Source organism: Nansenia antarctica, assembly GCF_963989245.1.
Source record: "Nansenia antarctica genome assembly, chromosome: 15".
In the NCBI taxonomy this organism is placed as follows: Eukaryota; Metazoa; Chordata; class Actinopteri; order Argentiniformes; family Microstomatidae; genus Nansenia; species Nansenia antarctica.
Window position 1 is genome coordinate 3,841,627 of NC_137685.1, and position 27,067 is coordinate 3,868,693.

Sequence of the window (27,067 nt, forward strand, 5' to 3'; positions counted from 1 at the left end):
TATTGGCAAGTAGACAAGACGTTGGTTCCTCCATGTCCAACACATGTATGTTTGTAACCATGTCTTGCTCAGTGAAAAATAAATGGTAAATGGTAAATAAATAAATGGTAAATAAATAAATAAATGGTAAATAAATACCTGTTCCTTTTCTTACCTCTTAGTTCAGGAGAATCCTATTGGCCCTGAAGGCTGAGGATTTCTCTCTTGATTGGCTGTCGCCTGTTTCCGGGGGGCTCTGTAGTACCTTAGATATTACATACATAATATATACGTAACGTATTATCTATAACAATACGTAATATGACGTATTACGTACAACGTGCTACTGATGACGTCTCTCTGACGGTTGGCTGCTCTGAGACAGACTGGGGGAGAATGGCTGCCAGTGGAGGTTAGAGACACTCTCTCTTGTTTGTGTGTTTGTCGTTTTAAAACTTATTTAACGCGTTTCTAAAGTTGTCAACTTCGCACGTTAATAGCGTATGAGAGCTACTTTCTTTTACGTTTTCTCTAAAGTTGTTTACAGTGACAGGGGGGCATTTTTTGGGCATAAACAAAGAACAAGTCCAGCTCTTTAAAGCGAGCGGCTCGTCAAAAAGTGCTGTGTGTGTGTGTGTGTGTGTGTGTGTGTGTGTGTGTGTGTGTGTGTGTGTGTGTGTGTGTGTGTGTGTAGCATTGACGCTAAGCTAAGGCTAGCTCCAGCTGAGTGGGGGTAAACAATTGTGTTGCTACGTTTCTGGTGGCCTTTTAATGTTATAATGTTAGATAAAGACTACATGGCAACCTTTAAAAGAAGCTTCCAGGGCGATTAACGTCGACAAGGACTAACTAACGTTAGTTAATACAGGTTTTGGTTGTAAGGATAGGGGCTGTAAGATAGTTAGTTAGCAACAGCAGCTTATCTTAGCTAGCCAAAGCTAAAGCATAATGACAATGTCTCGTTTTAGCCGAGATAGTTTAGCTTCATAGCTAAAGTACAATTCGATGTATTTAGACGCGACAGGAACTCAACTATCGCGAGAGGTTTGACTGTTAACGACACATCTCTGTGCCAGTGTCGTGACGTTAGAATTATATGGTTCTATCTAAATTTGTCTTTTTTTTTTTTTTTTTTTTTACATAATCTGATCCATTTGGTGTTTATTAATGCTTGTGTGGTGTTATTTTTAAAATGTTGCCATTTTTTTTTGTTAGTAATTCATAAAATACAAAGGTTCTGTCTCACAAAACATAATGGAATGTAAAAACTTTGACGCTCAATATCTCTGAACTGCCCTAAACGGAGATAGAACCTTATCATTTTAAACGGAGATAGAACCTTATCATTCTAAACGGAGATAGAACCTTATCATTCTAAACTCACGACATGACAGGAACTAAACTATCGCGAGAGGTTTGACTGTTAGCTACACATCTCTGGTTTAGCCGGGTTGTGGTAGGTCAGGCTTAAAGAGAACTGATTGCTTAATTAGCTAGCGTGCTTTAAACCACCCGTGAGGTCATAATGATCAGGTTCTATCTTAGAATGATAAGGTTCTATCTCCGTTTAGAATGATAAGGTTCTATCTCCGTTTAGAATGATAAGGTTCTATCTCCGTTTAGAATGATAAGGTTCTATCTCCGTTTAGAATGAGAAGGTTCTATCTCCGTTTAGAATGAGAAGGTTCTATCTCCGTTTAGAATGAGAAGGTTCTATCTCCGTTTAGAATGAGAAGGTTCTATCTCCGTTTAGAATGAGAAGGTTCTATCTCCGTTTAGAATGATAAGGTTCTATCTCTGTTTAGAATGATAAGGTTCTATCTCCGTTTAGAATGATAAGGTTCCATCTCCGTTTAGAATGATAAGGTTCCATCTCCGTTTAGAATGAGAAGGTTCTATCTCCGTTTAGTTTAGAATGATAAGGTTCTATCTCTGTTTAGTTTAGAATGATAAGGTTCTATCTCTGTTTAGTATGATAAGGTTCTATCTCCGTTTAGAATGATCATGTTCTATCTCCGTTTAGAATGATAAGGTTCTATCTCCGTTTAGAATGATAAGGTTCTATCTCCGTTTAGAATGATCAGGTTCTATCTCCGTTTAGAATGATAAGGTTATATCTCCGTTTAGAATAATAAGGTTCTATCTCCGTTTAGAATGATAAGGTTCTATCTCCGTTTAGAATGATAAGGTTCTATCTCCGTTTAGAATGATCAGGTTCTATCTCCGTTTAGAATGATCAGGTTCTATCTCCGTTTAGAATGATCAGGTTCTATCTCCGTTTAGAATGATAAGGTTCTATCTCCGTTTAGAACGATAAGGTTCTATCTCCGTTTAGAACGATAAGGTTCTATCTCCGTTTAGAATGAGAAGGTTCTATCTCCGTTTAGAATGATAAGGTTCTATCTCCGTTTAGAATGAGAAGGTTCTATCTCCGTTTTAGAATGATCAGGTTCTATCTCCGTTTAGAATGATAAGGTTCTATCTCCGTTTAGAATGAGAAGGTTCTATCTCCGTTTTAGAACGATCAGGTTCTATCTCCGTTTAGAACGATAAGGTTCTATCTCCGTTTAGAATGAGAAGGTTCTATCTCCGTTTAGAATGATAAGGTTCTATCTCCGTTTAGAATGAGAAGGTTCTATCTCCGTTTTAGAATGATCAGGTTCTATCTCCGTTTAGAATGATAAGGTTATATCTCCGTTTAGGGCAGTTCAGAGATATTGAGCGTCAAAGTTTCTACATTCCATTATGTTCTGTAAGATGGAACCTTTGTATTTTATGAATTACTAACTAAAACATTTACACATTTGAAAAACAACACCACACAGGCATTAATAAACACCTAATGGATCAGATTATGTAGAAAACTCAATTTTGACAAAAATGGAACCTTATAATTCTAACGTCACGACACTGGCACAAACGGCTAAGCTAGCTTAGCTTCCTTCTTCTCTCTCATATCGACATGAAACAAATCCACCAGGGTGAATAAATACATTTATTTATCAAACAATAACACACACAGACCACCGACAGAGCAACATATCACATTATTGCCTGGGTTCAGGTGAAACATCATGAAATGACCTAGTAAAGAAGTTGCACCAGTAATTTTGACTTTTTCCACACTTGATAATAATAAATAAATATAGATAAATAAATACATATTTTTGTGGTTTTACATTTTTAGGATGTAGTTTTTTTTTTTTTTATACACAGTGTGCAGGGAGTGTAATCAAATTCAAGTGAGTAGGAGAATAATTCACATTGTAGGATTAGTTATTTCAGCTAGCTGGTTAGGCTAATCCAGCAAGCGAGTTTCCTTCTAATCCCCCAGAGCCTCTCCGAGAGAGCCTCGTTTCGGACTAGTCTTTGTTCTATCAACTAGTCTTGTTGCACAACAACAAGTCGTGCTCCTCGAAGTGATTCATTCCAATGCCACACCAGATATATCCAATTAAAGGAATGCCAAGTGTTAGTTGCAAGCTACGTTTTTGAATGACTGGAATACAATTCAAATATTCGAATGCATAATAAACATGTGACACGAAGCATGTGCTTAGTTAGTTTAAAGAACCCCCCCACGTGTATTTCAGCATAATCACTCAGCACATTTCTGTGTCACTGTCACTCAGTTAATAAGGCTACATTCAGTCTGGTTCCTGGTAATTGGCTACTGTCAAGCTGTGTTTTGGTATTATTTGCATGTAATACCAAATACCCTTGAATCAAGTATTGTAGACATTATTATGTGCTACTTTTATATTGTTCCTGTTAAGAGGTGTCTCTTACATTGTGTGTCTATACAATTGATTGAGCTGTTTTTAAGTTATTGTTTAATCCATTAAACAATAACTTAAAACATTGTCTCTTACATTGTGTGTCTATACAATTGATTAAGCTGTTTTTAAGTTATTGTTTAATCCATTAAACAATAACTTAAAACATTGTCTCTTACATTGTGTGCTACTTTTATATTGTTACTGTTAAGAAGTGTTATTGATTAACTATCTTTATATGAATAGACATTGTCTCTTACATTGTGTGTCCTATACAATTGATTAAGCTGTTTTTAAGTTATTGTTAACTTTAATCCAACGTAACTTCGAGACGTAATAGCCATTTTTCTTTGTTACATTTACATTTTTGGCATTTAGCAGACGCCTTATTCCAAAGCGACTTACAATCAATACATTTCAATACTGAGCAAGTGAATCATCAATCCACCAGTCGTAGCAGGAAGAGTAATCCAGCTCAGGCCCGGGGCCATTGATAGAAGGAAAAACCTTCTTCTATCACCTTCTTCTAAACCTTCTTCTAAACCTAGTTTTCACCTAAACCTTCTAAACCTAGTTTGTGTTTGTGTATGTTTATTTTCCGCAGACATAGGCAAGCTGTTACAGAACGTACAGAACGGGACTCCTGCGAACGCTACGTACTACAACGGCGTGGACACCGTACACGCCTGCAACGTCCTCCAGCAGCTCAAAGCCTTGTACGATGAAGCACAGCTCACAGACATTGTCGTAGAAGTGGACCACGGCAAGACCTTCTCCTGTCACAGAAATGTCCTTGCTGCTATCAGCCCTTACTTTAGGTGTGTAGTCTGGTGTGTTTTAGGGGCTCGTAATTGGTGGTTGTTCCTCGAACAATATTGAGTCAAATGGATGACAATTAATAGCACAATTTAGTTATCTGTGCTGATACATGGCTCTCTTGTCTCTCTTCTGCAATCTGCAATCGGGGTGTCATAACAGGATTTATACTAATGTGTGGCAGTCAAAGTAAAAAGGGGATAGATAATGTTATTCTTATTATTTTGTATGTGACAACCAGTACTGCTTCATTGTAATACCATCCAGACTTTTAACTGCACTTTTATAACTAATATATATGTTACGGTACATGTGGGAATATGGTACATGTGGGAAAACTAGGGTTAGGTGCTAGGGGGTTAGGGGTAGGGTTAGGATTAGGGTTGGGCTTAGGGTTAGACATGCCAGCATGTACCAAGTCGACGTAGCACCTAACCCTAGTTTTCCCACATGTACCGTATTCCCACATGTACCGTAACATATATATATATATATATCATTTTTTGTGCTGTCCCAGGTCCATGTTCACCAGTGGCCTTACAGAGAGCAGCCAGGCGGAGGTGAGGATCGTCGGTGTGGAGTCAGAGTCCATGCACCTGGTCTTGGACTACGCCTACACGTCCAGAGTCACGCTGTCCGAGTCCAACGTCCAGGCCCTGTTCACGGCAGCCAGCATCTTCCAGATCCCAGCCCTACAGGACCAGTGCGCCCAGTTCATGATCAGCCGCCTCGACCCCCAGAACTGCATCGGTGTTTACATGTTCGCTGACGCCTACGGGCACCAGGAGCTGAGGGAGCACTCCCAGGACTACATCCGCAAGAAGGTAGCTTCTGGCCTTCTATGTCACTGTTGTCCAGTAACTGGCCAGGGTTCGACAGTAACGCTTTTTTACTTGTCCATAAATATATAATCTGGATAAAGATCCAACTGTCACTTTTAAATTAACCTCAAGATTCCTGTATATACCCTGTTGTAGTTCCTGTGTGTGTCGCGGGAGCAGGAGTTCCTCCAGCTCACAAAGGAGCAGCTGGTCAGCATCCTGAACAACGACGACCTGAACGTGGAGAAGGAGGAGCACGTGTACGAGAGCATCGTGCGCTGGCTGGAGTACGACTGTCCCCGCCGGGAAGCACACCTGGCCGAAGTCTTCGCCGAGTGCATCCGCCTGCCTCTCCTCGACGAGACCTTCCTCAGCTGCATCCCGCCAACCTTTGCCTGTGCCCTCTCCCTCTCCGTAGACCCCGCCGAGGCCAAGACCCGAGGCCTCAACGGCACCAACGGCTGCTCTCAGCGCCTGGGCATGACCGCCTCGGAGATGGTCATCTGCTTCGACGCCGCGCACAAACACTCAGGGAAGAAGCAGACCGTCCCCTGCCTCGACACCCTAGTGGGGAAGGTCTTTAAGCTCTGCAAGCCCCCCAACGACCTCCGGGAGGTGGGCATCCTGGTGTCGTCGGAGAACGACATCTTCATCGCCGGGGGCTACCGGCCGAGCAACAGCGAGGTGTCCATCGACCACAGGGCGGAGAGCGACTTCTGGCAGTACGAGCACGCGGGGAACCGGTGGCTGGCGCGCCAGCCCATGCTGCGGGCCCGGATCGGCTGCAGGCTGGTGCACTGCTGCGACAAGCTCTACGCCCTGGGGGGGCGGGTGTACGAGGGGGACGGGCGGAACGCGCTGAAGTCCGTGGAGTGTTACGACGCCAGGGACAACTGCTGGACTGCGGTCAGCCCCATGCCCGTGGCCATGGAGTTTCACAGCGCCGTGGAGTACAAAGACCGCATCTATATCCTCCAAAGTGAGTGGGGGGACATGAAGAAGAGATGTGAAGTATTTGTTTAATACCCCCCCCCCAAAAAAAAAAATCTATACAAAATAGACGGTAAAGAAACTAGTAGGAAGAGTGGAAGAAAGAGAACATATTAGGAAAGTTGGCCCTGAACTACCTTACTTACTAACTCACTACTACTATTCCCTGTCATTTAATTATCGTATGCTAGAACATACTTACTGCAGTGAGGTTTATAATACAACATAACTATGTGGTGCTTGTTTTCCCCACAGGTGAATACTTCTTCTGCTTCGACCCTCGCAAAGACTACTGGGGCCACCTGGCGCCGATGAGCGTCCCCCGGAGCCAGGGCCTGGCCGCCTTACACCAGAACTGCATCTACTACATCGCAGGCATCTGCAGGAACCACCAGCGCACCTTCACCGTGGAGGTCTACGACATCGAGCAGAACACCTGGACGCGCAAGCGGGACCTGCCCTTCGACCAGGCCACCAGCCCCTACATAAAAGCGATCCTGCTCCAGGGAAAGCTGCACCTGTTCGTCCGAGCCACGCAGGTCATGGTGGAGGAACACGTGTTCCGCACCAGCCGCAAGAACTCCCTCTACCAGTACGACGACGAGGCGGACGAGTGGACCAAAGTCTACGAAACGCCCGACCGTCTCTGGGACCTCGGTCGTCATTTTGAGTGTGTAGTGGCCAAACTCTACCCCCAGTGTCTCCAGAAAGTGCTCTGAGAGGAGGAGCGGGGGGGGGAGGGGGGGTTTGTTGTGGTGTATTGGGAACCCCAATCCTTGAAAGAGGAGGGGGAGAGTGGTCTTGTCTGCCTTGTGCCTGGTGCTGTCCTGGGTTTTTGCACCGCGAGGACCGTTGACCGTCGGTTTAGTCTTAAAGCATTCAAAACTTACGCTGAACACGATCAAACAAATGGGGGTGCTTATTATAAAAGATTTGCAGTATTTTCATTTTTTTTTCTCTCTCCAGCACCAAATACCCACCACACTGCTTGTTTTACAGTTACAATGAATCATAAGTGCAATTATCATCTTGTTTTTGAGCCATTTTTGTTTCATATTATCTTAGAAAGCATATATAGGTTAACGATTTTTGCAATTGATTGGCATGCAAGTCGAGGGATCAGTTAAATTAAACGCCCTCTAGAAACGGACATGCTACATGTCAGCATAAAGTGAAAATTATATATAAATAACTATATAGACTATATATTCATACGGGTAAGATGAGCGCTGATGCTCATTGGTAGGTTGTTAGCTCAGATTTGAGGGGTTGTGTTTCTCTGTTCGACCTTTTTATTGATTTCTATGCTCATTGCTCCCCACAGTAAGTTTGTTTGTGGAAATGTTTAGCCTAATAGTTGGTATGAAGTGTGCGAGTGATCTAGTTTAATAAGGTGTTATTGCCATGTTCGGTAGGTTGGTATGAAGCCATTTTATGAAACGCAGAGGCCTACCGAGACCCTGAGAGGGAGTTTCTTGTGTCAACCGATATGCTATCCAGCTTCAGAACAGTCTTTCAGTTTAGATTTTTTTAATTTGTTGCTTGTGGTGATCACTGCTATTGAGTCGTGTTGCTAGCTACCCGCGCAAGATTTGTCATCCATTTTGTTGCAACAAGTGTCATGCCAAGACAACTGAAGTGAAGTAATATTCACTCTCCACATTGGAGATATACGAATGGTGTGTGCGTGTGCGTGCGTGTGTGTGTGTGGGTGGGTGGGGCCAAGATAAGTAAGAATTTCTAACCAGCTAACAGTTTTGCTTCAGGAGCAATCCAATGCAAAGGAGTGATAAGTAGTGAAGGGACGTTGTTCAGGCCGACGGATTGACTTGGCCAAAGTGTGGACATTTCACTCAGAGTTGTGTTTTCTGTTGATGTTTCTGACATCTGATTACATTTTTAATTCAGAAAATAAGGCTTGGGTTTAAATAGTCTGTCTTAAATAGCCAACATGCATTTAAGAATTTTTTTGTTTTTTTGTTTTTTTTGGGGTTGATCTGAAAAGTTTAAAGTTTCTGGTAGCAGTAACTAACGAAACTGTGATACTGTTAGGTATACCCTAGTGGATGTGCATTACCTATTGTTTTCAAGCTTCTTAATTTGGGTACTACTCACCTCTTTGGCTCAGTTTCGGATGTGTGTGTCTACCAGACAGTTGTAGAGGGAGTAGGGATTATAATTTTTTTCTCTGCAGGGTCTTGGTATGTTATTTAGAGCAGATCCAGGGGATGTCATTGTGCCTATTGGTTGATGGGAGCATCAGATATGTCCTGTGTGTTTTGTCCTGGTGAAAGATAAAGTCTTACACTCATCATTGCACTGAATCACTCTCCACTTCGACAGTCCTTAACTGCAAACTTTATGGAGCGCCCTCCTGGACAGAGCTACAGTGGGATAGTGTGTGACTGAACCATGTGTGCTTACACTCTACTTCTCCACATGCATTCATCTATCTATTCATACTATCACTTAGAGAAAAAAAAAGAAAGAACTTGGTGCTACTTTTTTGACAATCTTGTTAAGAATGAGTCAATAACAGCCATTGAGGGTATGTTCCTTCGTTGAACTGCAACAATTTCAATGACATGTTCAATAATGTCTCTTCATATGCAGGTTCCGGTGTCATCTTTGCACTACATTACTACCCTTTACTTTATCTCATATTTAAACGAGGCATTCCTCAGTCAATCAACCACAAAAGCAATCTTGGGAAATGTAGTTCTGTTCTGTCACAGAATTTGACATGGAGAGTTAATATGAGAAACTGCATTCTGTATGTGTGGAGGTTATGGACATGATAAACATTTGTAAGAAGGACTGCAGATCATTTGGCTGTCTTTACACCTGTCCCGAGCAGGGTGTCCTCCCCGAGCTCTCGTGAGGAGAGGAAGGAGAATGGGGGTTTGCCCAAATGCCTAAAAACTCAGCCACATGGGAACCAGGAATGGACAACTCTCAGGATTTCTATTCATACACAGTACTGTATTTAAATGTTTTGTTTGTGTAATATACTGTATTATAAGTTTGCTGTACTTGCACAGTTTTTTTTTTTTTACTTTTACTTTTTGTTTCATTTTTATAACTTGAAAAATAGATGTGATTTTCTTTTTGTTATTTTCAATGGGTGTGTTTTAATATTGTCTTTATTCACTTATTAAGTTGGGGTGAGGCGAACTGCTCTGATCACACTATTTTGTTTCTCAGTAGTTTTGCCTTTACCACAACTTCCTCAATAACTTATCATATGCATTACAGCTAAGTAACTCCAATGTTACATTGAATCTCCCAACACACCAGTCATGTTAAATACACCAAGCTTATACAAGTATCAATCAGTGTGCATTGTGGGTAGAGCTAATTGGTCTTGAGCAGCCATCCCAGCTCACCAGAGTCAAGTATGCATCCATCTTGGTTAGGTACAAACCTTTGAGTTCTTCCTTACATGTTTATTTCTTTTTGTTTTGTTGTTGGCTTGTTTGTCTGTTTTAGGGTTTGGGGAATAGTTGGTGGTTGAGCTCAACTGTGAAATTCACATTGCACATAATTTGAGAATAAAACCTTAAAGTTGAATTTGTCTTGATTTGTTTCATACATTGATTGGATTGAGTTGGTGTAGAATTGGCCACATTGTTCATTGTAGTCAAACATCTCGTACCTTCTCATTTTGATCACATACATTGACATTACTGCCTGTCTGGCTCTGATACATCAGGCTTTTACTGAGACTTTCTGTGACTAGGCGTACTACCCACATAGGGGGTTCATAGTAGTGGTAGACATAGGGGGGGTGGCGTAGCGCAGTGAGGGGGGCTATTAACGTTTTGCTATGACAACTTTACTTTGCAGACAAAAGAAAGCCAACAGGCGAAATCGTGGCAACACGTGACCAGGCGTCTCAGAAATCTCGCGATAACAAGCGGCGGGTAGTTTAGTGTCTCAGGGAACTTTACTCAGGGAAACTCAACGTGAAACTCAAGTGCTGAGCAAGGTAAGTTTCTTTCAGATGAATGATCATTTCTCACACTTAACGGGTTTAGTTTTCTTTCACATTCTGAAGGTAGTGAAATGTCCATGCACTTGTGCTTTTGCATTGATAATACCCACGCAAAGCAAAGTTGGGAAAGTTGATAATTTAGCGAGATTCTATTTCCTGTAAGTCCATGCTGGAGTGTGAGGCAGGACTGTATTGTGACTCCCACGTTGTTACTATTGTACTTTTCTATTTATAATTCATGATCTTAAAATGATAAGGTTCTATCTCCGTTTAGGGCAGTTCAGAGATATTGAGCGTCATATACGTTTTTACATTCCATTATGTTTTGTGAGATGGAACCTTTGTATTTTATTAATTACTAACTCAAAAATGAAAACATTTTAAAAACAACACCACACAGGCATTAATAAACACCTAATGGATCAGATTATGTAAAAAATTTTTTTTTAGTTTTTACAAAAATGGAGATGGAACCTTATAATTCTGACGTCACACATTTGCGTGGTCTCTTGAATATCTCCCAGCACCAGAAAGCATATTATTATTTATTCATGACATCATGTTTCTGCCTGTTGTTTTGCCCTGGGTGTTTGATAATACGTGCGATGTCAGCAATTGCATCACTGGGTCATTAGGCTACCCAATAATTGCAAGAATGTTAAATTATAATACAACAAGGGAATATCAAATATCAATATGCCTGTATCCTAGAATAACAGTTTTATATACATTATGCCGATAATAACTGTCTCTTTTGACACGATTTTAAAAGTTTTCACTTTGCCTCCACATTTCCCAAAGTGCTGCAGCCCTCCTGAACTGGAAAGTTGTTGTTTTGAAACAACTCTGTGTGTGTGTGTGTGTGTGTGTGTGTGTGTGAGTGTGAGTGTGAGTGTGAGTGTGAGTGTGAGTGTGAGTGTGAGTGTGAGTGTGAGTGTGAGTGTGAGTGTGAGAGTGTGTGAGTGTGTGTGTGTGAGTGTGTGAGTGTGAGTGTGTGTTTGATTTAATAGATCATAGATAAAGAATCAAATCACACCCATGAATAAAAGCCATTGAGGGTGTGACACAAAGTCAAATATTTAACATAGGCCTAATCACACTGTGTGTTTGTTTCACTGTAAAAAAACAACAACAACCTTGATCCAGAGTGAAAGTCCATCACCTGTTGTTTCACAGTAAAATCGTGACGTTAGAATTATAAGGTTCTATATAGGTTCTAGTTTTGTACATAATCTGGTCCATTAGGTGTTTATTAATGCCTGTGTGGTGATATTTCTCAAATGTTGAAATTTTTGAGTTAGTAATTCATAAAATACAAAGGTTCCATCTCACAAAACATAATGGAATGTAAAAACTTTGACGCTCAATATCTCTGAACTGCCCTAAACGGAGATAGAACCTTATCATTCTAAGCTCACGTCATGTCCTCCCCTCTCTGGTCAGAACCATGCCCGCTGCGCCAGCATCTACGTTGGACTACACCCCCCCGGACGGGGGCTGGGGCTGGGCCGTGGTGCTGGGGGCCTTCATCTCCATCGGCTTCTCCTACGCCTTCCCCAAAGCCCTCACCGTGTTCTTCAGCGAGATCCAGGGCTACTTCCATGTCTCCTTCAGTGAGATCGCATGGGTGTCCTCCATCATGCTGGCTGCCATGTACGCCGGAGGTGAGTAGACAGACCGGACTAAAGCAATTCAATTCAACTTTATTCGCCATGTGCAGTGCACTAGGAACATGACTTGGTATTCTACCATGCTAAACAAGCTACAGTACATACAACAGCAAGACGACAACACAACACAACTCAAGACAAAATATACACATATACAGTACCAATATGAGTGAATATTATGAATAAATATACTGTACTAACTAAGTGCAAGAACATGTAAAGTGCAAGGTGCAATGATCAGGAGTTATTGAGGAGGGCTGTGGCTTTGGGGAAGAAACAAAGTGTTGTGATGTTTTTGACCTGGTGGCCCTGTACCGCTGTCCAGAGCAAGAAGCAAAGCAAACAGCCCAGCGTTTCTCACATTAAACAGGATATTGTGATTCATATCTTATTTATTGAAGTGTTATATTTGTCCTTTAAGATTCAAGATGTATGATTCAAGATAGCTTTATTGTCTGTCACACAGTGACAGAAATTCTCCTTCGACAGGCAGAAGTGCAGCTCAAGAATACAGTTCCACATTAAAAACACACATAGGTCACATACATTAATACATACAATAAAAACAGACAGACATAGCAGTGTTTATAAAAATGTAGTGCCTATATTTAACCCCAATATCTCCATCTTTCTCGTGTTTATTAGCGAGTGTTACTAAACTATTCCAGAGAAATGAATAGTAGTACTGTATTGAAATGACCACAAAATATATTGCCTCTATATATTTTGTATTAATAATTTATTTTCTGGAATGACATGTTTTTTTTTTTTAGATCAAAGACCAGCAGTGTAGCCCAAACTAAATTGATCCAGTTGATGCTGAAGCAAAGCTCCCAATGAGCTTTGACAAAGCAACATCTTTCATCTTAAAAGCTGTAGATACCAGTAGGCTATATTGAATTAACTAGACCCCTAGAGTGGTGGCTGCATCTAACTGTTTACTGTTCCTAATGAAGGGTTGAAACGGGGTTTTCACATGCTTTTGCACCTGACATGAATTTGGGTGTTAAAAACAACCTCACTCTTTCACTTAAAGGGTTGGTTTGGGATTGGTTAACCATCTGTGTTCTACTCTACTTTTGAACCTTTAAGTTCAGTCTGTCCAAAAAACACCCAAATAAACTCCACATGACACTTACAACTAATGGTAAATGGTAAATGGACTGCACTTATTATAGCGCCTTTTTTGCTGCTCCAAAGCGCTTTACAACGGCCTCTCATTCACCCATTCACACACACATTCACACACCAATGGCGGCAAGCTGCCATGCAAGGCGCCGGCCCGCTCACTGGGAGAAATGTAGGGGTTCAGTGTCTTGCCCAAGGACACTTCGACATGTGGCCAGCCAGGGCTCGAACCGCTGATCTGCCAACCTTGTGATCATTAGACGGCGACTCTACCTCCTCTACCTCCTGCGCCACACCCGCCCCTGTTAACAAACTAATAACAAAGCAGTGGCAGTCCATTAAAGCTAATTAGATGTTGAATACCATGACTAGGCTATAAAGTCAAGTTAATGTTCAATCCATTACTTTGTGAAAAAAAACTTTGGCCGAAGTATGTGTCCCTTTGCACAGCGATTTCAGAGCGATGCATTGACTGCTAACTATTTTGATAATGACAACACAAACCCGTTAAAAAGTTATTGAAGCATAAAACTTGATTGAAACTTGACTTCTGTACCCCAGTAGAAGCGCGTGGCTAAAGATTTGGAAGCTTCTACCGTGAGCTCTATAATATAGATGATTGATGGTGATGACCACTAACTACGTTCTCGTGCTCTGGTTCAGCTGAGGAGAAGAAAAAAACCTGCCTGCGTGTCACGTTCTCCCTCAACTACCAGGTCAAAGAAGTGCTACACATGGCTTAAGGCTAGGCTACACTAAAGTAAAAACTTTGGGCGATGCGACCCATGGCAATGTTGCTCTGGCTAGCGGGGCAACTAGACAGAATAGGATCCTGGTCTATTTAAAAAAACGATATATATATATATCTGTATCTGTAATTTCTTTGCAATAACCAATCAGAGGACGGAAAAGGGTGCACCTCCTAACATTTCCTGAATGGTAGGCTATATATCCATAGTTTAGTTCCACTGCATTCTTTGGTTCCTACTGTATATCGGTAGAAAGGTAGCTGGCTAAAGTTTACCACAGCTTGTGGCATGTAAATTAGCTAATATCCAGGACACAAAATAAATGCAACCCATAATAATTGGGAACGAACACCTCTTGTCTAAGGGCTCGTTAAAATGAGTTGATTGGAACACGAGCGATTACACAGTAATATGTACCTCGACAGAAAAAAATTATTCCAACCCAAAGTAACAGATGCACGTTAATTTGACTTTGAAGTGAGGGTATTAAAAAAAAACGAATTAGCTTCAAGGGGTTGCCACAGCTTTAGTATTAGTTGTATGTGTTGTATAGTTTATTTGGGTGCTTTTTGGACAGACCGGTCAGACTGTGTAGCCTACTTGCAGTAACATTGTGGCGTAGAAAATGTTATCCTTTGAAGGCGCTCAATATGAACGACAGCACAGACAAGTTCCAAAAATAGTACCCATCGGTCAGCAGCACTGCTGATAAGTCGAATTCCAGAATTCACCCTAAAGGGCTCTGCACACAGCGTGCGATTTCTGTTGCGCGTCAACGTTCCATTTTGAAGTTTGAATGGAAGTCTATGAGAACATCGCATTTACCCACACACGGCCCCGATTTTAATCGCACGGCGAACATTCGATTCCATTCATTTTGAATGGGACAAAGCAGTGCGACAAAACTCGCACGCCGTGTGCTTTGTCCCATTCAAAATGAATGGAATCGAATGTTCGCCGTGCGATTAAAATCGGGGCCGTGTGTGGGTAAATGCGATGTTCTCATAGACTTCCATTCAAACTTCAAAATGGAACGTTGATGCGCAACAGAAATCGCACGCTGTGTGCAGAGCCCTTAAGGGTCACTGGGGTCACCGTAGGGTGACACTATCAGGGGTGCAAACGTGTCACATTTCTGCTAAATTAGCCGTTTTTATCTAAAAATATGCCATCCATGTGAATTGTGTAGATCTGCAGAAAATATATTTTGGGTGGGGGGGGGGGGGTCTAGGTCTCATCCAAGTCACATGATGTGCAAGCTAACTAATCTCCCTGTCTGCTAAACTCCGCCGCTGTTGAAATAACTTTTAGCTTCAGGGAGCTAGGTACAATTCCAGACAGCGTGGAGAAACACAGTCACGGTAAACTGTTTTCGAAGTAATTCTGCAGGTGTTAAGGTCAGGGCTGCCGCTACTTACACACGCATCATTGTTAGACCACCGTTAGTGCTAGCGATATCTATTTAACACCATTAGTGCTAGCGCTATCCCCCCCCCCCTAAGGTTAGCCGCAAAACAAAAAAAGTGTCACCTTTTTGGACCATCACCAGTTTGCACCCCTGACTATGCTCCAGGTCAGTTGGGAAAATCATTGTTCTTTCTCACTTGCCTGAGAATGAGTATATTCATAACAACTATCTGTCTGTGTGCTACGAGCCTTAATGGGGCATGGAGTAACACACTGCCAACAGAACTGTGGTGTGTCACAGCAGACAAAAACAGTGAGAACTCAGGAGTGACTCATTTGGATATGGATGTTTGGATCCACCTCCTCACTCTGGCTCTCTACTCTCTTTAGTAATGGTATTCTTAAGCGACCGCGACTAGACTCATTAGATGACACAGCGTGTATTATAACAGAAGGTTCCCAATTGAACTTTTCAAGTTAAATCCATCAGTGTGGGTCTGCAAGGTTACAGGAACGACAGGGTCCCTGACTCACCTCCGGTTCCCCGGCACAGAGAACGCAACACAGCCTGTGAAATATCCCTGCGCACAGTAGCGGAGGCACAGGGCTTCATCATAGTGTCCTTGGGTCTGCTTCTGCCAATGTCACCCAGTGGAAGAGAAGACAGGGGGAATACATCAGTGGTGGGTTCAGCACATTCGGGTCCTCACACCAGAGTCCTATGGGAGACATGTGACAGCGTTTTTCAGAGGACCTATGACTTACGGAGCCAGAGTGATAAAGTTATAATAGGAGAGGGGAAATTGTGATGATGCCTGGGATACCACCCCCAAAGTGACACAGGCAGTAGGAGGATATGATCTATGTGCACCCCTACATGTGTAACCTAGGCAGGCCTTACGCACTTGGTTTGTTGTATTGAACAAACAGCACTATGTCTAAAGGCACCTTTTGAATGAATTAATGAATGAATCTTTTTTTATTTCGAACATGATTTAAAATAATAAAAGAACTAATAACTAATATGAAGAGTACAGGCCTATCAATGTTGGAAAGGGAGTAGGATGAAGCCTACGCTTATCATGTCCTCCCCCTATCCCTCACTCTCAAGTGAGAACAATTATACTTAAATTATATAATCCAGTTAATTAATTCATACATTTCAGTATCAACAGTACTAAGAATTTCACTCTTAATACTGAAACAACACAAAATAAATAAATAACAAACATCAGTATCCACAATGTAATACAAAAGAAAAAGACAAAGAAAACCACACACTTAGTATCCAGAAGATTAACGACCTTCCCTTTCCTCATTTTGGTAGTTAACAAAAATCATTCCTTTAAAAATCATTCCTTTAAACCTTTGGGTATTTATTTGGGTATTTACTGTGAACATACATGTATCTAACAATGGGACATGAAAAAAATCATATTCCAACAACTCCAGTGCAAAAGGAAAAGAGGCCAGCGCCCTCAGAGTAAACAGTCAACGTGAAGCAGTTTCTAGACTATTGACACACTACACCCTATTGACACACTAGGCTACAGTCAGAAGTGTTTGTTTAGAATTATTTGCCGTCTTAAAGACCAAATATTGTCTCTGTATGTTGTTTCAAATATGAGATCCCTCAACTGAAAATGATCTGTCAGGGGGTTGCTGTCCTGCCTTGAACCTGTGAGGTATACAGCAAGTAGAGGATTAAAATGGTAAATGGACTGACTTATACAGCGCCTTTATCCAAAGCGCTTTACAACCGCCTCTCATTCACACACACATTCACACACCAATGGCGGCAAGCTACCATGCAAGGCGCCGACCGGCCCGCTCACTGGGAGCAATTTTGGGGTTCAGTGTCTTGCCCAAGGACACTTCGACATGTGGCCAGCCGGGGCTCGAACCGCCGATCTGCCAACCTTGCGATCATTAGACGGCGGCTCTGCCTCCTGAGACACAGCCGCCCCATTAAAAGAGAGCGCGTCTACCTAGGCCTGCATAACAAAGTCATCGTCATGCTGTTTACCAACCAGACCCTTGAAATTATTAGTTCTTAGGCATACACGCTATTAGTCATTTGTCATATGGAAAAATGAATCATCGGCCATAAACAGGCTCTCAAATGTATAATCTTATTGTTTACTAGGAATGTTCAATTATCACCCGCCTTGCAGATTCCCGTTGCAGCCCCGCTTTGAAAGGCAGGATGGGAAGAGTTCCGTAATTGTGGCAGCCTACATATTTGCTTGATTGATGTTCACCCTAAGTTGTTCCTAAATGAATTGTGGAGGGGTGATTTACTATTTAAATGGTCTGAGTCTAGCAGGCGGGGGGGGGGGAGCAGTGTGTTTAGTGTACTGCAGTGCAGAGGGACTGTTCTACATAGCGATTCTTACAAGCATGGATTATGAAGGAAGGTTAGAGAAGTCACCGAATATATTAAACGGTATTTAATTGCCTGATTGATAACTAGAACATTTTGGTACAGGGGACATTATCAGAATACATTTGTAATAAGTCACTGACCTGCTTTGCTAATGTAGGAGTGCACCGTTTTCTAACATCACTCATTTCGTATTAACCATTTGTGGCCCATGTTTTTAACGCTTTTGATCATTTTTAAACCTGCAATTATCTAGTCTGTCTAGTAAACATTGGGGGGGATTGTTCTTATTTGTATGAACATGTCGTGAGTTTAGAATGAGAAGGTTCTATCTCCGTTTAGAATGATAAGGTTCTATCTCCGTTTAGAATGATAAGGTTCTATCTCCGTTTAGAATGATAAGGTTCTATCTCCGTTTAGAATGATAAGGTTCTATCTCCGTTTAGGGCAGTTCAGAGATATTGAGTGTCAAAGTTTTTACATTCCATTATGTTTTGTGAGATGGAACCTTTGTATTTTATGAATTACTAACTCAAAAATGTCAACATTTTAAAAATAACACCACACAGGCATTAATAAACACCTAATGGATCAGATTATGTAAAAAAAAACTCAATTTTGACAAAAATGGAGATAGAACCTTATAATTCTAACGTCACGATGTCTCTCTCTCTCTCTCTCTCTCTCTCTCTCTCTCTCTCTCTGTCTCTCTCTCTCTCTCTCTCTCTCTCTCTCTCTCTCTCTCTCTGCAGGACCTGTGAGCAGTATACTGGTCAATCGCTTCGGTTGCCGGCCTGTGGTTATGGTTGGTGGAGTGATGTGTGGAGTTGCTATGGTAACTGCCTCTTTTGGCAATTCCATTATGCATCTGTACATATGCGTAGGAGTCATTGGAGGTACCCACCCTTTTGATGTATTTATTTAATGTACCTTACCTGCTAAATCATATTCTCACTGAGGTTTCCACCAGCCTGTTCTGAATCTGAACTGCATGATTTTGAAGTTAAGAAAAGTAAAAGTTTCAGCACTGTTAAGAGACAACCAATTGTTTGATCAATATTTGCCAGAATGAGTTAACTCAACATGTTTTTAATATTATTCCTCTTGACCCCTCTTGACCCCTGTGAGTAAAAAATGGACTGACTTTTCCTACATATGTGCGTTCTACCATCCAGTTTCCTTACATTTTCAAAATCACATCAGGATAAGCCAATATAAAGATATTTTGCAGTTTTTCTGTGTAGGAAGCAGGCTAATTTACAAGCGGCCAACTAGTGGTCATTGTGTGTAAATAGCAGCTTGAGCATTGTAAAGAATATGGCCATTTGACCCCCGCCGAAGCGGCTCTTATAGTAGGTAAAAAGGCACGGCTGTTCTAGTGGTAAACACAGTGTAGTTGCTAGATTAGGCAAAACAACACAATTAGTACGACCATGTTGTCCTCAGACAACAGAACAGACATCTGGGACCGACACTAATCAGAGCCCGGCCTTGCGGGATCCCTGTTAGCGTGTTTATCTGTGTGTATCTGCAGTAAAGTGTGAACTGTGAATGAATGAACCAGTATGTCTGATAGTGTTGGTGGTGGCTCAGACTTGTTTACCCTGGTGCTGGCCATCCCTTTCCCCATCCTTTGGTTGGCTCCTCTGGGGGTCCAGGTGCAACACTGCACACCCTCCTTGGGTCTCTCTGGCTCTCGCCCTGGTTCCCTTAGCTGGGCTGACGTGTTGCCTTGCCTGGACCCAGGGAGTCTCACCCAGCCTGTGGGCCGGTGGCGAAGCATCGGGGAGACTGCGTGGGGGACTGTAATTAAGACAGTACCTTTCCAGTTCCCAGAGTAGCACGGCCTACTGCGACCCCCCCTGTGCTCTCCTGTAGGCTCCTGCACGTGTCCCCTCGCGGGACCCCTCCCTCCCCCCCCCTACCCAGCGAGACTCATTACCTAGCCACAGGCTGGCGTGGAGGATTAATAGGGGCAGGAAGTAGATATGAGGCCAAGTGTGTAACCTGGAGGCGTGCGTGTACCTCGCCCTGGTCTCCTGTGCCCTGGCCCACTGACGCACGCCAACAATCGCCATCCGCTCACACGGATACACACACGGATGTGACCACTCATCCCAAGCATCCACTTGAGTTTAGAGACAGAAGTTGCCATTCAGTGGATTCAAGTGGCCTTGTAAATGCAGCCTCCAGACCTCAAGTTTATTCTCCCTCTGCAGCCTGTTTAAGAGCCATTAGCAAGCACCGCAGTGCTCGTTTCTAATCAAAACTTTTGTCAATGAAGTTGAGAAAAGAATCCAGATCTCCTCTATGTCACTGGGACTTCTGACTCAAATCTGGTCTGTGTTTGAGTTAAGCCCCCTTTCAGAGAGCTATTTTCATCCCCGACTTAGAAGGAATAAGGCTTTTGAAGTGAGGGGAGGGGGGATTGTGATCCGGAGACGTTTAACAGACGTTAGAATGAGGGAATGAAGCCGTGGAGCCGTGGCTACCTGGAGCTCTTCATCTTAAAGTGAAGACTCATTTAGAGTGTAAGACGCTGATTTACAGGGTTGAAACGCTATTAAATTGGATTTTTTGGGGGGCGGGAGAACGGAGGTGGTAGTGAATGAATTATCCGGAGTCTCTAATTTATTACCATTTAAATGGGAGAAATCATTTCGGAAATTATTCCCGCTTCCCCCCGTAATGAGATTTTATGTGAAATGAGATAGAATCTTAATGTGCGCCGTGTAGAATTGGTCTTAATTTAATCCTGCCCAAGTAGCACCAGGCGGTTAGATTCAGGATGTATCCCCCGCGGACGAAACTCGGGAGGGAACGTGACTTTTCTTCTCCCTCCCCTATTATCTTATCCACAGGATTCGGTCTCTCCTTCAACCTCCAGCCCTCCCTGACCGTCATCGGGAAGTACTTCCAGGTCAAGAGGCCGATCGCCAACGGGCTGGCCATGGCGGGGAGTCCCGTCTTCCTCTGCATCCTGGCGCCGGTGAACCAGCTCCTGCTCGACCACTTCGGCTGGAGGGGCAGCTTCTGCATCCTGGGGGCTCTGCTCCTGAACTGCTGTGTGGCGGGGTCTCTCATGAGGCCCATCGGCAGGAAGCGAACGCCAAAGAAACCCACTGGCGAAAACGGAGACGTCGTCAAAGCGGTGGAGTCGGTGGTCGACGGATACGACGACAACACCCAGCTGAACGACGGAGGAGGAGGAGGAGGAGGCTGCAGCGTGAGCAACGTCAACAAGTACCTGGACTTCTCCCTCTTCAAGCACCGGGGCTTCATCATCTACATCGCGGGCAACGTGGTGATGTTCTTCGGTTTCTTCGCCCCCGTGGTGTTCCTGTCCACGTACGCCCAGAGCATGGGCATCGACGAGTACTCCTCCGCCGCCCTGCTCTCCGTCATGGGGTTCGTGGACATGTTCGCCCGGCCGGGGACGGGGATCGTGGCCAACACCAAGTGGGTCAGGCCCAAGATCCAGTACTTCTTTAGCTTCGCGGTCGTCTTCAATGGAGTTTGTCACCTGCTGTGCCCGTTGGCAAGCGGGTACTGGGGGCTGATGGTCTACACCGGGTTCTTCGGCCTCGGGTTCGGCATGGTCTGCGCCCTGCTGTTCGAGAGCCTGATGGACCTGGTGGGACCCCAGCGGTTCTCCAGCGCGGTGGGGCTGGCCACCATCTTGGAGTGCGGCCCCGTGCTCCTGGGTCCACCGATAGGAGGTAAGGCTGACACATTGTCGTGACGTTAGGATTGTAAGGTTCTTAGTGCTGTCCCAAACGACTATTTTTCTAACGATTAATCTAGCGATTATTTTATCGATTATTCGATTAGTCTAACGACTAATTTATCGATAAGTCTAACGATAATTTTTGTACTGTAAAAAAAAAAAAAAAAAAACTATTTGTCTCCACCTCACTGCTATGTTTAGCCAACTTGAATGCCAACATGGCCATTTAGAAGTCTGTCCATCACCACAACACATAGCTAGCTAACGTTACTCTCGCTGCTATGTTATGATTAGCTAAATTGATGCTAACGTAGCATGCGAGCTACGAGCTAGATAACGTACAGTAGGTGCTCGCACCACAATGACAATAGGCTACCGTAGCTAGTCAGCTACATAGCTAACGTTACTAACACCAGAAGACAAGACATACGAACTGTGGTGAGCTACATTGCTTGTGTAACATTAGCTAGTAGCTATCCATTTTTCACTCATACACTTAATTGTCTCGCCTGGTAAAATAAAGGTAAAAAAAAAAAAAAAAAAAACGCCATTTTGTTTATTTGCGACTAACCGACGCATATTACGCTAACCGACGTATTGACGTAGTCGATGACGTCGACGACGTCGAATATTCGTAACAGCCCTAAAGGTTCTATCTCCATTTTTGGTCAGAATTGAGTTTTTTTACGTAATCTGATCCATTAGGTGTTTATTAATGCCTGTGTGGTGTTCTTTTTAAAATGTTGACATTTTTTAGTTAGTTAATTCATAAAATAAAAAGGTTCCATCTCACAAAACATAATGGAATGTAACAACTTTGACGCTCAATATCTCTGAACTGCCCTAAACGGAGATAGAACCTTATCATTCTAAGATCACGACATACTACTGCACATAGCCCCACCCCCCTCCACACAGTCAGTCCTATACCTGTAACCTCCACCCTCCACACAATGTACTATGCTGTTTTAGGTGCACTTCAGAAAAACATCGATAGTTGGAAGTATATAAGAAAAGTCTTTTTAGCTAATTAAACAGAAAATGGATTTCCTTTACGACTGGGGAAAAAAAAAAAAGTTCAGTTAGTATTATTCCCTCTCTCTCACTCTACTTTTTTTCGGTCATGGCTTCTGGGCTTCTGCATTGGCGTTTGAGAACTGAACTGCTACTTTCCAGGGTGTCATTATTGTAAGACATTCCAGCAGCAATTGGATTATCATCGGTGAGCAGAGGGGTGGCCTGGAGCGCACGGCCAGCCAGCCCAGAGAAAGGCAGTAATTGGTCACGGTTATTATTTACCGCTGTAAATAAGCCGGGCTGCGCTGCGCTCTCCGGCTTTCAGGGGCAACGCCCGCTGGAGGATTCGTCCTCCACACAAATTATGGAACGTTTTTCAGAGCTAAGAAGCCGTAAGGGTAATGAAGGTCTCTCTGCGCCTCTCTCTTAGTCCTCGTCTCCCCCCCCCCCCCTCCTCCTATCTCTCTCTCTCTTTACCGAGTCCCCTCGGCCTTGTCCATGCCACACACTGCCAAAAAGACTTCTGCGCTGACACTGACTGCAACACAGGTCAAGTCGAATAGTTTGTACAGTGTTGGGATTATTGGCGTGGTCAGGCTGTTGACTGGGAACCAGACATTTCAGACAACTCCTTTGTACCGTTGTGTGTTTTTGAATGTCCTCCCCCACCCCCATAAGAGCGTGGTGCTGCCAATTAAATCAACATCACACAGAGCTGTCATCTTTATCTTCTTATTTATGGCGCAGCGTGTAAGTTTAACGGTTCCAGCTCCGTCCAAGCCTTGAGGATAAGTGTAATCAGAGGTTTTTCCCTCTGCGTGAATTTTTTGCCATTGCTGGAATTTTTCTACATCTTTTGAAAGCCTCTTGTCTCCCATTGTGTGTTGTCATTTTGTGTCTGCTCACGCTAGCTCTGGGTGTCAACACAAGAGGAGAACTCGGGTTCAAATCAGTTCAATCCCTGTTCAACCTAAGAAAACACAAAGAAAGGGACATGGTTAAAAAGTTGAGTTCACTCTACAAATTGTAGAGTAAAATGGTAAATGGACTGCACTTATATAGCGCCTATTTTGCTGCTCCAAAGCTCTTTACAACAGCCTCTCATTCACCCATTCACACACACATTCACACACCAATGGCGGCAAGCTGCCATGCAAGGCGCCGGCCGGCCCGCTCACTGGGAGCCATTTTGGGGTTCAGTGTCTTGCCCAAGGACACTTCGACATGTGGCCAGCCGGGGGTCGAACCGCTGATCTGCCAACCTTGTGATCATTAGACAGCGACTCTACCTCCTGCACCACAGCCGCCCCAAAAGAGTGACAAAGGAGGGAGTTTTCTTTTCTCCATACGAACCAGCTGGCAGGTTGAACTAGCGTCCCACTCTCGTCCCTCTAGCTCTCTCCTCCTCTCTCCTCCGCCTCTATGTTTTAATGAGGTGGAAACGTATAGGCCTCCTGGATCTGTCTGTGCGAGGCTGTTCTGAGGTGCTGGTTTAATGGGGGTAAATAAGCGCCTCCCCGCACCACCTCAGACGCTCCTCTCTTTACATTTCCCCCTTACAAGTCTCCTCGTTACGCCGCGTCTCTCCGTGCCACCACCCCCCAAACCTCGGGGTCAGCCTAATTAGGAGCGAGTGAGGTAATTGCTGTAATTAGCCTTTTGCTTTCAGTGTTTTTAATGCATTTTTCAGTTCAGAATATACTCATTAAAGGCTCGTACCTGGGCCCGTAATTAAGCCGCGAATACATACCCAAAAAAAGAGGGGGTGACACTGCCAGATGGACTTAATTACCGTTCAGCCAATCAAGGGGCTGCCTTAATGAGGGTGATGGTTATCTGCACACACACCCACAGGAGGAAATGCCATCAATCAGACCAGGCCCGCGTAGCTTGATTAGACTGGTCCAGGCAAAGTTACCCCCCCTCCCAATACATATACATACAGTATGCACACACACACACACACACACACACCGACAGAGGCCGACCAACCAACACATGCGCCCATCATAGTCTTCATATAAAAGACTCATTAAGACTGATTTTAATTGGTTTGCCTAACCTGAAAACTGCCCTTCAGATAATTTAACAGCCTATCAAAGTGTTTTCTAGTGATGGAGTTTGTGTTGATTGACCCTGTCTCCTAGACGACTCAATACTGACAGTCTCAGAATGATCGAATCGTTAGTTTCTTAAGTTTGCTGGAAATAAATCCATCGCAGATAAATATATATCTGTCTGAAAAAAGTTTCCGAAGCAGAGAGAACAATCGAAGACCAATTCAAAGTTTATAAAGGCCTAACATTGACTAAATCATAAAGGCCTATAACATTGACTAAATCACTCAGTTAGTTCTTCATAAGGTAATCGATTGAACGGGGGCTTATTTTAACAACCCATCAATTTAATTTCAGCACCCCATCTCCACATCTGAAGTTGTACTTCCAAAAAGTACTTGTATCGAACTAATGAATGAAAGAGTTGGCTGTCAACTGCCAATACATTCTGGCAATGAGCATTAGTCTATTTTTAAAGTTCTCACTCTCTAAATCTCTCCTTAGAATCGTAAGATTTAGAAGTTCCTACTAACAAGTGATGGCAGACAGACAGATTGGCAGACAGACACACTGCACACGGCAGGTCGATCCATGGCTGAGAGATAAAGAAAATGTGTGTGTGTGTGTGTGTGGGGAGGGGGTGTGTTTGTGTCACTTTTCACGCAGTTGCCCTTTTTTTTCCGAAGCACATTCTAGATGTTTATCGTTCTCCGAATCACACAACTCTCCTGATTGGTTCTAGTTGCAGCGTGCCAAATGGCCTTCCAGGGGACCCCTGGCGAGCAAGGCCAGGCATAATGACTCCATATCACTTCCTACATGCTGCCGGATCGGCCTCTCTGTCTCTAGCACAGTTTGAGCTGCGCAACCAAACCCTCCTCATCCCCCCCCCCCCCTCACTTCTGTCTCCTGTAGTTGAGAGAAAGATAATAGCATGCCTTTACGCTTCAAAATAACCGGTTTATATAGAATATGGATAAGCATATACTGTGTAAGCATACAGTCCTGTATTGTAGGTAAACTATCTGGATTTTGGTCATCTGTGCTATTGATTACATTACACAACACCACAGTAATAAACATCTAATGGATCAGATTATGTACAAAACTCAATTTTGACAAAAATCGAATCGAACCTTATAATTCTAACGTCACAAGATGTCAGAAGTCCTCTTGGCTCAGGTTAAATATACTCTAATCTCTTCCCAGTGGAAATGCAGTCATGTTGTTGTTGTTGTTGTTGTTGTTGTTGTTGTTGTTATTCTAACACCTCAGTAACGCCCTCTCCCTCCCTCTCTCTTTATGTAGGAGCCCTAGTGGACAACACTGGTCACTACAAGTACCTGTACCTCCTGTGTGGAGCAGTGATGGTGGTCTCAGGCCTCTTCCTCTTCGTCATGAACGCGTACAACTACAGGCTCCTGGAGAGGGAGAAGCAGCAGGAGGAGGAGATGGGGGCGCTCAGGGACAGCCAGGCCCAGGAGGGGTACTTGGAGCTGCCGCAGAAAGAGAACGGACAGCTGGAGAACGGACTGCCCCCGGTGGCAGCAGCTGCACAAGGACAGTCTGAACCAGAAGCTAAGGAGGAGGAGAGACGTAACCAACAAACGAATGGACACGTAGACGCTGAACCAACGGACGCCGTGATCCCCACTGCGAACTAGAACTAGCATTCTTCTGTCTATTCGCCACTATACATACCTCATACCTCATGGTGTCATTTGTTTTTAGTTGTCTATGATTCATGCCTGTCAGCGCCTCTCCCCATAACACTCATTTTGGAAATTAACCTTTTGGAAAAAATCTCCAAAGATTGTATACGTCACTCATCTTTCAAGTCGAGCAGGTCTGCTGACAAAGCGTACGGAGAGTGTACTGTATTTCCTACCGTAAGAGAGTGAATGACTAATCCTGGCAAGGCCTTACGTTCAGCTACCAGGGGAGTGTTCCATCAACGTCGCTAAAGGACAAACTAGGCTTATTTTGATCAATCCCGCGAGATTTCGGGAAAGAATTAGTGACGTTGATGGAATACCCCCCAGGTGTACACTGCGTGCTGGGAGCGGTGTGTCGTTGAAACCGACGATGAAAATGACGATTCTTCCAATCGTCAGCCAACAGACAGACTTGTAAATGAGTGTTCAATGGGCTGGCAAGGGGAGTGGGATAGTTATCCATTCCATGTTAAATAATTACCAATGGGAGAAAATAGACACTTATTTAGGTCATGTTCTCACATGAAAGTCTGAATCAGGGCCCGGAGCGAAGTGGATGAGTTTGCAACATTGTTGCATAAATTATTTCTCTGATTTGCGTTCTCACAGCCCTTCATGTAAGCGAAGTAACATACGCAATCGAAGCAACAGACGTGGTAGTTGATTGGTCCGAAAAATTTAAAATTGCCCGTTCGTCCCGCTCTTATCCAGATCAACACGCATGCGCTGTTGTTTTCCTATGGACAGCCTCGATGCGTCGTTTCTAACCGGAGCGAAACCACCCTTTTCAAGCGGAGTATCCGTTGGTTCTTTGCTGCGGGAGCGACTTCGAATGCGC

At 43.5% G+C, this 27,067-nt stretch overlaps 2 protein-coding genes across 2 annotated transcripts; both read left to right on the forward strand.

Moving 5' to 3' along the window:
• Positions 1-375: 375 nt before the first annotated feature.
• On the forward strand, positions 376-7,101 carry kbtbd8 (kelch repeat and BTB (POZ) domain containing 8; the record flags this gene model as incomplete). Its single annotated transcript, XM_080545912.1, has 5 exons — positions 376-391; positions 4,360-4,573; positions 5,089-5,395; positions 5,549-6,371; positions 6,638-7,101. The coding sequence occupies 5 exons, from the start codon at positions 376-378 to the stop codon at positions 7,099-7,101; spliced, it is 1,824 nt and encodes a 607-aa protein (XP_080402038.1).
• Positions 7,102-11,823: 4,722 nt separating this feature from the next.
• LOC308170919 (monocarboxylate transporter 2-like) lies at positions 11,824-26,178 on the forward strand (the record flags this gene model as incomplete). The annotated part of the gene is made up of 4 exons (XM_080545773.1): positions 11,824-12,040; positions 18,466-18,609; positions 20,575-21,432; positions 25,823-26,178. 4 exons carry the CDS (start codon positions 11,824-11,826, stop codon positions 26,176-26,178), a joined length of 1,575 nt encoding a protein of 524 aa, XP_080401899.1.
• Between the last annotated feature and the right edge of the window lie 889 nt (positions 26,179-27,067).